Source organism: Indicator indicator, chromosome 21 (genome assembly GCF_027791375.1).
Source record: "Indicator indicator isolate 239-I01 chromosome 21, UM_Iind_1.1, whole genome shotgun sequence".
Taxonomy (NCBI): Eukaryota; Metazoa; Chordata; class Aves; order Piciformes; family Indicatoridae; genus Indicator; species Indicator indicator.
Genome location: NC_072030.1, coordinates 15,029,064 through 15,043,463, shown reverse-complemented (window position 1 = coordinate 15,043,463; position 14,400 = coordinate 15,029,064). Strand labels below are relative to the sequence as shown.

Here is a 14,400-nt window from a genome sequence, read left to right as displayed (position 1 = left end):
CAGAAGTGCTTGACAATTCTGTTTGTTCTCTGTCCTGTACACGAGTATACCAGGAGGTGGCACAGCTCTGCTGCCAAATGCTCAGAGGCATGAGCTGAGCCCCCATCAGTTCCAGCCAGTGCTGGATGTGCACAGGTACTTCTGTCTGGAGTTTAACTGTTTTCCTTCCCCCTCTCTGGCCTCAGTCCATCTCTAAAAGGTCACTGCAGCTGGCACCTGGCTTGATTTACATTGACCTCAGCGACCTGGGTATTATCTGGGAGCCTTTCAAGCACCCAAGCTCAGCCCAGCCTGCACCAAGCTAACACTGTAGCACATTTCACAAAGACAAGCAGAATGCCCACGTCGGGCATGCTCTGCATGCAGCTTACTGGGAAAGCAGGTCAGCATGGTAGTAGTAATCAGAGAGTTTGTTAAGGAACGAGCGTGGCTCCAGGATGAAGGTGGGCAGCACCACCCGTGACAGGTCCATGCCAGGCCGCAGCTGCTTCAGCAGGATCCACATCAGGCTCTTGTTCTCCTCAGAGACAGTTTCTGTCTGAGACGACTCACCAGTCTGCGACAGGAAAAGGGAGTTCAGGGCAGGCACAGGAAAACCGTTTCTTGTGGGGGCATTTAGCTGGAGGGTCCAACCTCACCCACTGGCCTTGGCACAAGCTACACCACTGCAAAGAGACCTCAGCTCCACCTCAGGAGAAGTGAATCCCCTGGGCACTGAAGTGAGTGGTACAGAAAGCCCTGGCACAAGGCAAGAAGCACATCTCTGCTGTGCTCCTTCCTGAGCCACTGCCTCCACACACCTCAGCACTGCCATGGGCCAACCTGGACCAACAGCAATCAAGGGGAACTCTGCACAGCAGTCCCTCAGGAGACATGCTTGAGGCCATTACAGCATCACTGTGGCCTGGTGAATTTTCAAACATGAATGCCATTTTAACACATCCTTGGCATCGTAACATAACAATGAAAGAGCTTTTAGGTAAGAGATTTCTGTGAGCAAAAGGGTACAGATCCCCTTCTAGAAGGGACTTTGGTTTGGGGGAGGACACATATCATGTCCCAACAGGATTTGCAGGTGGTGTAAATCACTAAACACTCATTTTCACCACCTGAGCTTTCCCAGCACCACTGTTTTGGCTCCCAATCAGCCCTTTTTCTAGTCATGTAGGAACACACTAAGTCCAGCTTGCAGGCTGAGGGGAATTTCAGATTGAGGAACAAGAAAGCTCTTTTCATTTCATTGCTTTTCCATTAGCATACCATTCCTCTTGTGACAATCTGGTGCAATGCACAATTTGAAGCTCTAAGAAGTAATCCCACGGTGTCAGCTGGGGCACAGAATACACATGGGTCTGTCAGGACTTTCAGTATTTATCCAGGTTCTCAAGTGTGCAATATAAATGAATGCCATGTTGACACTGCTGCTGCACCAAGTGTTACTCAGAATGAATCACTGCCGAAGGGATGGATGAAAATGGAAGGAGAAGAAGGTGCAGGAGGATGAGAACAACTTCCAGTTATTTCTGGTCTGCTTTCCTCTAAAATACATCACCCACAATAACCCTTTTTGTGACTTGTTAAAAGTGAAAGCTCAGGGGAAAAAAAAAAAAAGAAAAAGCTTTTTCGTTATCAATCTACTTACTAAGAAGGTGACTTTTTTATATTCTAAACCAGCCTTTGCACTCAAAGTCCTTCTGATGATGCCTGTCTCTGCCTTCACATTCCTACTGCAAACAAGGCAAATCTGGAATGCTAGATGCACAAGGATGCACCTCTCAAACACATCATCAGAAGCACATTAATACGTGCACACCTTTCAAATGAGCTTTCAAAGCCAAGCTGAAAGCTTAGCTGGGAGAGTTTGTATCTCTGACCTTTGTCCTGCCAAAGCTGAACTGCACACCCAGGCTGCAGGGAGGCAGCCTCAGTTCAAGACAGCAGCTGATGTTATTATTTGGCAGGTGTTTACCTTGATACTTCTCTGCCCATTGCTGATAGCAAACTGCATCACTGCATACAGCGTACTTGTCACGGAGGTACTGTCACAAGTGGGTAAGACTCAACCACCACTCCTATCAGCATGTGCCATGTGACAGCACCCCATCTCTAGGCCAACAACAGCAATCTAATGGCCACGGCTACAAGGCACTTCTTTTTGAAGCCCACCGGATTTTACCTCTGCCTGAGCAGCCACACTACAGTTCATCTTATTTTATGCTACACAAAGTGCAATTCTAGCTTTTCTAGCTGAAATGATTCTATGACCTAAGAAAGATATAGCTTTGTAGCAAAATGGTTGTCTTTGAAGCACCAACAAGACTTCGGCTTCCTTGTTTGAAGCATTGGGCAAGGAGTGCTCATAGCCCCTCTGGTGCTGAAACAGAGGCTTCTCTACTGCCTGCCCAGACTGATTCTCACCCAACACACTTGGCTGCCCCAGCTTTCTACTGCTGCCTTCCTCAGAGGTGTCACAGTGACATCCAGCTAAAAAGCCTCTTGTATAGAACAGACACACATCCTCCTGCTGTTAAATGACATGAGAAATGGCTTTCCTACAAGAAACTGTCATTTAGGAATCAAGTGACTCAAATGCTCCATTAGGACACACAAAAAGGATGTTCCATGCATAATGAGAAAAGGAAAGTATCATATTTTGTATCATGCAAGGACTGAGCATCTTAACTGGCCAGGACACATGCCCAGAATAACAATCCCTGCTGCCGCTGGCTGCACACTGCTCTGTGCCAAAGTTCTTTAATGCAGCAACTGGTTAAAGCAATGCTGGTGCTGGCAATTTGTCCAAGCTCAGGAGTGGAGCTGCTGTTCATCAGGCATAATTATTAGAGCACATGATAATTCAACATCATTTACCAGAAACCTGTGCATTGCTCTAGCTGTAAAACACTGGAACTCACCGAGCTGCTTCTTAAACTACCACACATCCAAAAGGCTGAATGACAAATACTATGAACGGAGACATTTTAACAGAAACAGGTAAATATTGTTGGATTTTTTTTTCTTTTACCTCCCCAAACTCCTCATAGATCTGTTCAATGTAAGTTGTTCCTTTGCCTCCTGGAGAGACCTCTCCCTGGTTTTCTGACTGGTCGCTCTCACTGTCATTTGTCTTGCGGCTGTTCTCCTGTGTCTCATTCTCTGACTCCTCTGCATTGTCTCTCTCAGACTTGTCAGAGAAAGCATCGTTTTCCAAGTGGTGGTGGTTCTCCAGGGCTGACTCATTCAGTCTGCAACACATAGTTCATTGCTTATTTCAGTTTGATTTACAAAGATTATTTAAGGTAAGAACATCTCCCAGGGCTCAAAGCACAGCATGCAGCCCAGGAAGGGCAGAAGAGATTGACTTCCTGAGCAGCAGGAGTTTTATCACGGAGACAATGAGGTATTTCCTATCAAAAATCTCCCCTCCAAATTGCACTTTGCAAAATGAACCACACAGCTCCACTCACCCATCCTTACACAGAACTGCTGCTGGCTCCAGATGGGAGCCCATGCTCTGGGTGGAAAGCACACACCATCCACTGTACAAACCTGATTAGAGAACTGGAGTGTCCATCAGGAGAGACAAGACATTGTGGGGTACATTTTCTTTTCAGTACTACAGCTACTTTATTTCAACAGATGGTGGTCCTAAGTCATCCCCCCACTAGAAAAGGCAAACTTAAGCATCAGTAGCAACAAGTATTTTCACCCCCACCCCCCCACCCCCCCCCAATCTAACCTGGGGAATGAGCTTCCACCAGATAATGCTGAGTGGAAGAACTGAGTTGAAAGCATGAACTGCACCATTACATGTAAAAAGAATGTTCAGATTATAACAGCATCCAAAGGAAAGTGTGGAAGATGTAGCAACCTTCATGCTCAATGACCCAGGCTTTAGAGAATGAGGAGGAAGCCAGAAAGTCTCTCCCAAGTACCCTTTAGAATCTCCATTTGAAAAAGCAGATGCAGTTTGTATGAGAGATGGCAAACATGATCAGATGAGCCAGGGGTCAGATGCTGTATTCACTAAATGCCTGTTTTTTCAGGTGGTATTTAGCACGGGCTTCAGCTTTTCCTGTTCATACATGTCTTCACAGCACCTATTTCTTGGCCTAGCCCATCTCTCAGGTGCTGATGACGTTCTCAGCTTGACCTTCCTCTGAAAATTTCTTACCCAAGTCCTCCTTAATGCTCTTGGATGGAGCAATAGAAAGAGATTTCTTATAGAAAAGCTATACAAGGAGTTTCAGAGGACCTAAACATGCCATAGATACTGAAGAGTTTTGTTACTTCCTACTTCCTATAGTCTACCTCCCCCTCAAGGTAAGATTTCTCTTATCAGTACATGGGAGGGTTTTGTCAAGCCTGAAGTCTCTCCATGATGGGCCTTTTCTCAGGCCACTCTGGACATGTTCTAATTTATATTATAGATTAATTCTGAAACTTCCCATCCCTTGTTCTCCCTCTCTCCTTTTCTTTCCTTTTTTTTTTTTTTCAAATAGGTGTTTTGTTATCACTAAGTTAAAAGCCAGACTAAAAACACCAACAGAGGAGTGATAACACAGAACTGGCATCAGCTTTGCAGAAGATCTCAACTTCCAGCCATGCACTGAAATAAGCTCAGGATTTTTAACACCCCAAGCAAGCCATGCTGTGACAGCCACAGCTCAGTGTATGGAGAAGCTGCTTCTAGAGCTCTTTTGAAGGTGCTGTCTAGAGCTTTCTATGCCTTTAGAAAATCTTTTAACTGCAGTTGTATGTATCTGTACACATGCATAGATGTCTATGTGTGGATATATAGAACACAGCAAGGGTTGTCAATTCACAGCCTTACTGTAAAATAGAACTAAGATCATAAATCAGAGAGTCAATGACCACTACACCCCAGCACTAATCATTTGCTATCAGACATTATGTGTCTCCATCATTCTAGTGCCAGGATGCTATTTCCTTTTTTTTTTTTTTTTTTTTTTCAGCTAGCAAGCAGCAAGTGTAGTGTCTGAAAACCAAATCCACTGAACACCCTGGAAGCACAGAGTATAGCACATGCATGAGTTTGAGAGAATAAAGGAGGAAAAAAGGTGAGAAGAGAGTTGCCTAAAGAGATTATCCCATGATATTTCCCAGATGGGAGCTTCAGGAAGTTATTAGTTGCTGATCATTTAAACACTCAATCTATTTCTTAATTTTTCAATGATCAGCTAAATATGTGAGTGTTTGTCTGTGGTTGCTCTTCCCTTACCTAGTGAAAGTTTTCTCCATGGAGTAAAAATGCTTGAAAGAAGAGATCATTACAAGGCTTACAGTTTGTGGCTGAGCTGTAGCACTTGTTTCTATTTCACATTTGCAAGAAGAAAACATATTTTTCAGCATCACCTGTCTCACTTTTGGGAAATATTTGAAGTTTCAGTGGAGCAAATGACTCTTAGTTTCCTCTGCTCCTCCCCATTATTTCTTAAGGATTTCAGATTTAATCCAAGGGGGAATTAAATTCACATGAAATCCCACTCAACTGTATACCAGCCACAACCAAGGCAAGAATTAACACATCCAGAGCCAAGGATCTGCTCTGGGAAACCAAAGGGAAAACAGATGCTTCTCATCCTGAAGAACAAATCTGAGATGTTGAAAGTGGAGCCAGGCTTTTCTATTCCTCCAGCTCATGACTGACTGTACTGTAGGCTAAAGCCAAAAGCCATGCCATGAGCTTGAACTAAAATCAATGTAAGGGCTTCTCAGGAGCTGGCAATGGCATTTGGGCCAGGCTTTCAAAGCTAGGAGTGAATGACTATGCTCAAAGTCAGCACTGGATTTCCACCATGAACATAACTAACTTGGCATCTTTCATGGCTAATTTATTGTTTCAGCTTATTGGAGTTGTCTTTAAACAGTGCTCTATTCTCTAGGGGCATTCCTGGAAACTTCTGCCAGTGACCAAAGACTTTTTGGGGTTTGATGCAGCTCTTCTACACAAAGCAAAAGAAATGCTTTGGCTCCTGTCAAACAAGTAAACCAGCCAGATTCCTGGGGCTGCTGGAAATAAGATGTGGAATCTGCAAGAAATACAACTTCATATTAAAAAGAAGAGTGCCTGGTGCCCTCAAGGCCTCCTGTCTGAAGTCCCTGATTTACACAGTACTGTAGCCTTTGATTCACATGCACAGTCCCACCCCACCCCCTCTCATTTTTGAACACTCCTAAAGACACAGATTTTAAAGCACTGTATAATCTTGATTTCTTTCCCAGCAGGAAAGGAGCAAAGCAGCCAGCAGACAAATGCAACTTTGGCTCAACTGAAGGTTTGCTTTTGCCAGCTCTCTTGGGTTTTGTCCTCCCTACAATATCCATCATCTCCCTTTTCTTTTTCTTTTCTTGACAGAGTAGTTTGGCTAATTTGAAGATAGAGTTAAATGTAATTAACTGGCTCCCTAACAACAGCATGCCAATTTAATTGGTAAGATTCCCTGTAGGGAAGGCATTTAATTAGAATGACTGAATCCCTGTGAGGAAGCCAATGTCAGTGGCAATCCAAAACCCCTTTGCTCAGCACTTGCACTGTTTTAGTTTTGCATCCTCCCTTGCTTAAATGTTCTTTATACCTCCAGGGATGACAGCAAGTTGTCCCTCTGTCCCACAACCATTGACCTCTCCTGGGCTTTAAACATTGGGGCAAGTCTGGGTACACATTAGAACCAGTGCCAGGACTCAGGGAATGTAGTGTCCAGACAGCCAGACGCTGAACACCCAACCAGCTTGGACCTAAAGCTAAAATCTGAGTCTGTCAGAAAAATCTGGTTCCAATTGTGGGCATTCTCCTGCTGAACACTCTGCCACATGTGCTACTGCTGTGCTCCATAATTCAAGCAGGCTTTTAATGCTGAACAGCTAAGAGGTGAAAGAGAGGCATCATTTACACATCATATTTCAAAGAAATACTTTAATACAGTTTTAACTCCATCTCCTACACTTCCTCACAGTAGCCATGGGTCTGCCTGGATGTTCTTAGTGCTGCAGGCTCCCTTTAAATATTAGGAGTTCTGTACACACATCCATTAGCTGAAAAACAAGTCCACTGTGCTACTGGATTCATTATCACAGCAAGCATATGTCCTAAGAGACTCTCTCTTAGGCAGGAAGAAATTAGAAAGTAAAGAATTATGGAAGAAGCCCAAGAACAATAGAAGTATTTGCACAAGGATTAGGGCACATGCCCTGGGAACACAACAGATTTCCTTCTCTTCTCCCACTGCTCTTCAGTAAAGCTCTTCTTCAAACTCTAGCTAAAACCACAAAACAGCAGGGCTGGAGAGCACACGCTGGGAATGCCAGAGCCTTTCAGGACTAAGGGCAGACCAAAATTCAGCCATCCCTTTGGTCCCGCGGGACCAGAGATATCTTGACACTCTGAAGAGGATTCTGTTGTAACAGAGCCTAAGAAAACTGTTTAAAGGTGTGGTCCCACTGTGGAAGGCAGACTGCAAGAGTTGCTACCCTCAAAAGTATGTAATCAGTGCTGTGAGCCCTAAAAGGCAAATTCCTAATAGCAGAACTAAAAAGAAACACATCATCTCCCAGTTCCCACTCCAAGGGCCAAGGGTCTGTACCAGAGGGATTGTGGAACTTGCCCATTTAGCTATAAGCAACAGATAAGGCCTGATTGGTTTTTTTTCACGCATACAGAGCTTTGATGTGAGCTGTTCCAAACTGCTTCAGTGATATCAGGAATATGAACAGAAAGGAGGCTGTGGGGAACATTTTTTCCCTTATGTAAAAATTTATCTGATGCATCAAGGAAGAAATTGGAAACCACTCAAAACCCCTGTAGAGAGAGAAAGTAATTATAAAGCTAAGGATGCAGTGTGTGCACTCTGCTGACTATGACACAGTATCATTAGAAAAGAGAACACATTATTAAAAAATAGATCAGAGCCAGAGCCATATGTGCTAGCCAACCAACACACAGTTTCTGCCTGTGCCTGTGTAACTACAGGTCTGCTCTAGCAGCCAGAATCTGCAGCCATTTTTCACACCAGCATCTCCAGACAGCATTTTGGCCCAAGCAGGAGACAAAAGAAAATTATCTATGTACACAGAGGAACACAGCTGAGGTTCTTCCCAGTCTGTGTGCTCAAGCACTAGGTGACAGCAAACTTCACATGCACCAAACCCAATTGTTAGTGATGGGTACAGCAGAACATTGAGGGGAAGACTGTTTACAAGGGTATATAGCAATAGGACAAGGGAAAACGTTTTAAACTAGAGCAGGGTAGATTCAATTGAATATCAGGAAGAAATTCTTTATTATGAGGGTGGTGAGATGCTGGAACAAGTTGCCCAGGGAGGTGGTGGAGGTCTCATCCCTGGATACATTAAATATCAGGCTTGATGGGGCTTTAAGCAATATAATCTAGATGAGGATGTCCCTGCTGACTGCAAGGGGGTTGGACAAGATGACCTCTGGAGGCCCCTTCCAGTGCATTCTATGATTCTATGATCCTGAACCAGCTGATTTTAAACGGGTTTCCTTAGTGGACTCTGGCTTGGTTACGCTGCAGTTAAAAGGATGGCCAAGTGCAGGCCATGCAACACCTCTCTGTGCATTAAGAAGTGACAGCCCCATCTTACTGGAAGAAATCCTGGTCCGAGATGGTGCTCGTGTGCAAGAGGTGGTTGAGCCCCGCGTGCGCAGAGTCGCTCGAGCCGTTCAGTTCTGCGTCCTTCCCCTGCTTGGAGGCACTGAGCCGGAAGAGGCTGGAGCAACGCAGGGCAAGTTCCAAGGCATCCAGCCAGCATCGGCCTGTCAAAGCAAAAGGAGAGCAGATAAGGCATTGCTGGGAGTAAAGCTCTTTGTAATTCAGGAAGGTGCTGAGTACAATAATCTATTTTTCATATATATAATCCCTGGGTTATCTTGCCAGAAATGGTGTTTGAGTGGCTGCGTGAGTGGTACCCCTGCACGGGTAACACAGAGGGGAAGCTCACCCCAAATCCCCCTTCCCTAACACCACCACTTCCTCTGACCTCCCACAGCCTGTTCATACCTCCTTTTGCTCCTTTTTGATTTTATTTCTAGTGTGAGGTGTCCCTGCCCATGGCAGGGGGGTTGGAACTAGATGATCCTTGTGGTCCCTTCCAATCCTGACTGATTCTATGAGTCTATGATTCTACCCAAGATACAGGAAATGAGCACAGGTATGATGCATTCAAATCACCTCACAGCCCATGCCTGCAAGTAGTACACCCCAAAACCACACCCAGCATTTGGTGTCCCAAACACACACATGCTACCCAACTGCAGGGTGATAGAGGCAGAGGGCAGGAGAGGCCCTTGCTTAGAATGGGATCACAGAACTACAAGCTGGCCCAGGGGTCCCATGCAGAGTGTAGTGATGCAAAACCAGTCACTCCAAACAAGAACCACAAGAATCAATACTTGCCACAGTGACTAATACCAGAGGGAGTTGCTTCTCAGGTTGTTTATTTTTCCTCCTTCTCTGTATGTTTTTCCCTTTTCTCCATGCCTTCTCTCTGCCCAGTCCATTAGACAGCCTGGGTGGAGCATTATTTTTGCTTATCTTGCCACAAAAATACCTGTACCTGAAAGGTCTGCTTTACAAATACCAAAAACTACAGGCACAGAGAGGAGACAAACTGCAGTTCCTATGCACAGCCTCACTGGATGTTTTTATGGCTCATGCAGGTCTCACAGACAGACAGCAAATGAAAAGCATAGGAATCCAAACTGACCCTTGGCTCCCTTTGCAACAACCAACACAGAACTACAAAGCTGTGTGTTAGTGTAAAGCCTAACCACCACAGTGCTGGAGCTGCTGTGCTCTTGGAAGCACCTGAAAATAGCCTGCTTCTGTAGTGCAGTCGTTAATGAGGCCAGGACACCTGCAAATTGGCTGAACATTCAAGAACTGAAGTATCAAGGGAATCATCCTCTAATTCCAAGCATGTAAAACAGAGCTCTTCATTACACTCCTCAGAATCTATTTTGCAATAATTAGAAGTGTGCTTGAGAGGCAGTGAAAGAAAAAAAAAGGGTTTTGCTCTAGTGAGAGCAAGTGCTACAAAAAGATTTTTCCCTGGACCATGTTCATTCCTGTGTCCCATTTGGGAAATGATTCCATTCCATTCACACACTTAGAATCAAGCATACATCTCACTGGCATCCTGCTGCTCTCTTGGGCAGAATCCCATCAACCTCAATAGGGCCAAAATTTGTCTCTATAAGGAGATCAGATGATAGGTATAGAAAGAAATGTTTATAAATTTGAGTAGCTTTCAGTGCTTGCCTTGATACAAAGCTGCAAGCAGTAAAAGAGAGAAAAAAGCCCTAGAACTTTGAAGAGCTGCACTTGAACACTGAGCAAAGAACACCACAGAGCCCAGGCACATCTCCTCATTTCATCCCATAAATGCCTTCAGCATCCACTTATGATTTCATAATAAAATCACACATAATGGTTAATAAAAGATTAGGAGGGTTGAAGGCTGCTTGAATTGATTTCACACTATTTGGTATTTAACAAATACATTTCTTGCATTAAGGCTTTACACACAGAGATTTATTCCCTTCTGCCATGTGGAGGATTTGCATGGATAACCCATTAGAGTAAATGGCTGAGCTGAGCACAAATCCACTTCCACAGATCCCCTCTCTCCCAAAGCCACTGAGATGAAAACCTGTCCCAGGCTATTCTGTACAAAGGAACACACTCCTGCCTGGGTCTACCTCCTCTGACTTTCCTCTCTCTTTACATTTGCTCTTCTTCTCCAGTTCTGCAGAACGAGGACTGCAGGATCTGACATCTGGAAGTGCTGTGTATATCAAGGTGTATTTCTGTTCCATGGGCCTGTGCAGTCAGGGGCTTTGGTGAACAGCTTGATCTGCAGCAGCATGAGTACTTTGGAGCAGTAAGAGGCCATCACCCCAGTACCAGGCAGCTCTCCCATACAGACATTATCTTGTGATGGTTATGGCAAGACACTGGCTATGTTTGTGATTTCCAACAAGGACAGTGAGGCTGACCCCAAAGCCTCCCTCAGCCATCCCCCCATGCAGTCAGCAGCCCCTGCTGACCACAACCCCAAAGGCACCTCCTACTCCCCCACACCACTGTCACAGGCATTCCCTGGTACTAACATGGGTTTGGTCACATCTCTGGAGTCTACCACTTCAGCACAGGAAATCTCTACATAATACATTTGGGGGGATTATCTCTTTAGGTAACTCCCTGGAACTAACTTGGATCTTTTATGTAACCTTATTGAAGGAGCCTAAATTAAAAAAATAAACATTCTGAATACTTCTTTCAATACTCCAAGGCAGGAACAGAAAGCTTCAGAGAAACTCGCTGTGCATTCACACTCAGCACTGCTTATGCCAGCAGAACACAGAACTGTCATCAGTGTATGCCCTTGGTTTCTCATCACACAGAAACTGGATTCAAGGGATGCACAGCATCCCCAAGCCAAGAAATGGGCCTTCAGCCATCAGGTGGTGCTGTGAATCCAAACAAATACACGCCATGAAACCAGAGGTATGAAAAGGTTGCATCCCCTGCAAGGCAGCAGAGTGCTAATTGCAGCGTAACGCCGTACCACAACACCCTCTCACTTTCAGGGCTGCACACAAGACAAACCTGTTTCCTTGCTGAAGGCTGACATGAAATGTTTTTACATTTGAGTGATCCTGCTATTGAGTAATAGTTTTCTTTATTGTGAAAATAATAAAAAAATGCTACCATTTGGATTGCTTAATTGCTTACCTGCCAAGTCTACTCATTCCCTCAGGAACTGCAAAAGGGGAAAAAAGAAGTATGTGGCCATGTAATTAAAGGCTGTCATCTATAGTCACTGCAGTCTGCATGAAGGCTTCATGGTTGCCTTATCTGCTGGTTTTGACTGGGATGGTTATTTTTCTCCACAATAACTGGCATGGGCTGTGTTTTGGTTTTGTGTGTTGGTAACTCAGGGATGCTTTAGTTACTGCTGAGCAGCTCTTACACAGAGTCAAGGCCTTTTCTGCTCCTCACCCCACCAACAAGCAGGCTCAAGGTGCACAAGAAGTTGGGAGTGGGACACAGCCAGCACAGCTGACCCAAATTGACCAAAAAGATGTTCCAGACATATGACATCATGCTCAGCATATAAAGTTGGGGGAAGAAGGAAAGAAGGGACATTTGAAATGGTGGTGTTTGTCTTCCCAAGTCACCATTAGGTGTGATGGAGCCTGGCTTTCCAGGGGATGGCTGAACACCTGCCTGCTGATGGAAAGTGGGGAATGAATTTCTTGTTTTGCTTTGCTTTGTGTGTGCAGCTTTTGCTTTACCTGTTAAACTGCCCACAGGTTTTCTCTACTTTTACCCTTCCCATTCTCCCCCCATCCCCCTGAGGGGGAGCAAGTGGCTCTGTGGGGCTGAGTTGCTGGCTGGGCTTAAACCATCACAGCTTAATTCTCACATTTTCATTCTGAGTGGCTGACTCAAGTCAGGATTTTTTTGTTTGCAAGGTCATTAGATCAGAGAAGGATGCTAAATATGGGTTCCTTCTGAGAGGCAAGACAGCCTGACATAGTGCATGTAAAGGAAGCAAAAAAGAGCTGCAAAGGAATTCTGATGATATTCTTCTAGAAGGTCTGAAGTTTTTAAAGCCGCAATGTAAAATACTGCAATCAGTTAGCAGTCAGAATTTTCCACAAATTGTGGCTTAAAGTAAACACGTTTCAAGTCTGAAGGGAAACCCAAGAGTGTATTGTCAGCTTATGGAAGAATGTCCCCACAGGCTTTTAAGCTTTTCATCTCTCAGATGCTGCATTACTTTACCCACTCCGATGGTTACTTTTGCAAAATTTCTGCAGAGATTCTGTTGTCTGAAAACCACCTGCATTACCTCTTCCTGCTTGGCAGCTGTGAACTAAGTATTCCCTTTCATATGTTATTTCTGAGATTGATCCTTTCTTCATTGTACTTAGAGCCAAAGGGCAGCCTGCAGAGGAAGCTCTGGCTCTTGTCTGGGCTGCAGAGGGGGAAGGATGAAAGAGGGAGCAAGAAAAATAGTTCATCTGTGTATAACACTCCAATGTATCTCACATGCCACACAGAAGGGTTTACAAAATTCAGCAACAGAAATACTCCATCCAAGCTGACAGAGTTCTCAGTGAGGATAATAATAGGGTGAAATGACATCTGAACCAAGAGCAGATCCCCAGCTCTGATGTGTAGCTAAATCACTCACACTAACAGCTGACATAAGGAGAACATTCCATACCACCCATCTTTTGGTAAGGTGGATAGCTTGCCCAGCCACCTTTGGCTCCCTGCAGGAACAATGGGGGTAAGACTAAATTTGACAAGGCTGTTCCTAAAGCTCCAACAGTGGATGTCCTACCAGAGTGCTAGCACTGGCTTGAGTTCCTGCTCTCTGCTGTAGCAGTCTCTCTCCCTGCACTGATCATTGGTTTCAATATCCATTCCCTACATCACTTCAGCAAATGATGATCACAGAATTTGGCATGTGACAGATGTCCTAGGAAAGTGGGATGTCAGAGAACACTCAGCTGTGCTCAATGAAAAAAAAAAGATAAAATAGAGGTGTGTCCCCTGAGCAGCTTGTAACCCTTTTTCTCTGTTATATGTGTTCACAGTAAATGGTAACACTCCTCAGTGACAACTTGAAAAAAAGAAAAGTCAGTTAAAAACAGCTCTGCATTCCAGAGTCCCTTCCCTCTTGAAAGGTTAGAGAAAATAAAAGCTAATACAGGATGCATGGCCTTGAGTTTGCAAAAACAAGGCAAATGTGCACCCCACATGTGTTTTAAAATCTTCTGTGTGCTTTTTCCAGGCCTTTTGGCTCAGCGAGCTGGAAAAGCACCTCGTGGTCCTTTGAGGTGGCTATTGCAGTATAGTTGTACAAATGGGAATCACTGTGGCTCCTTGCAGGATGCTTCTCAGGTCTGCAGGACACTGCAGGCATCATGTGGAAACTTGGAGGCTGCACACACTCCCACCAAGTCTTTCTCTCACATGCAAAAGGAACTACTGAAACCAAGTGACACAAAACAATTCTCCCTCTTGGGAAAAAAAAAATCAGGTTAACTGAAGACTGCTTATGCTGCTAGACTAAGCTCAGTTCCAGGAATAACTGGAGTCTGTCCTAGTCTTAAAACACACCTAGAATGACAATAGCATCACAGAGAAAAACAACCAGGCAGTACTGAAAACATGAAGCCATCCAGCTCTGAAATGCTTTACAGTCAGTCACCGTCACTCACCTAGAGTAATTTGATGTGCCAAGTCTATCTGCCACATTTTACAACAGCTGATCAGAGGAGCCAGCCAATGTTCTCTCATCACTCACCAGTAACAGAAGTCTGCTTGAGATGGAATCACA

At 44.6% G+C, this 14,400-nt stretch overlaps 1 protein-coding gene across 2 annotated transcripts in view; it reads right to left on the bottom strand.

Annotated features, from left to right (window-relative positions):
• OSBPL5 (oxysterol binding protein like 5) overlaps positions 1-14,400 on the bottom strand; it is a 54,810-nt gene that overhangs the window by 16,448 nt on the left and 23,962 nt on the right. For both annotated transcript variants that reach the window (XM_054390365.1, XM_054390366.1), the window contains 3 exons: positions 8,626-8,797; positions 3,026-3,245; positions 372-556 (listed from right to left, as the gene is read on the bottom strand). In XM_054390365.1, the coding sequence (XP_054246340.1) occupies positions 372-556; positions 3,026-3,245; positions 8,626-8,797 (577 nt within the window). The remainder of the gene's footprint in view (positions 1-371; positions 557-3,025; positions 3,246-8,625; positions 8,798-14,400) is intronic.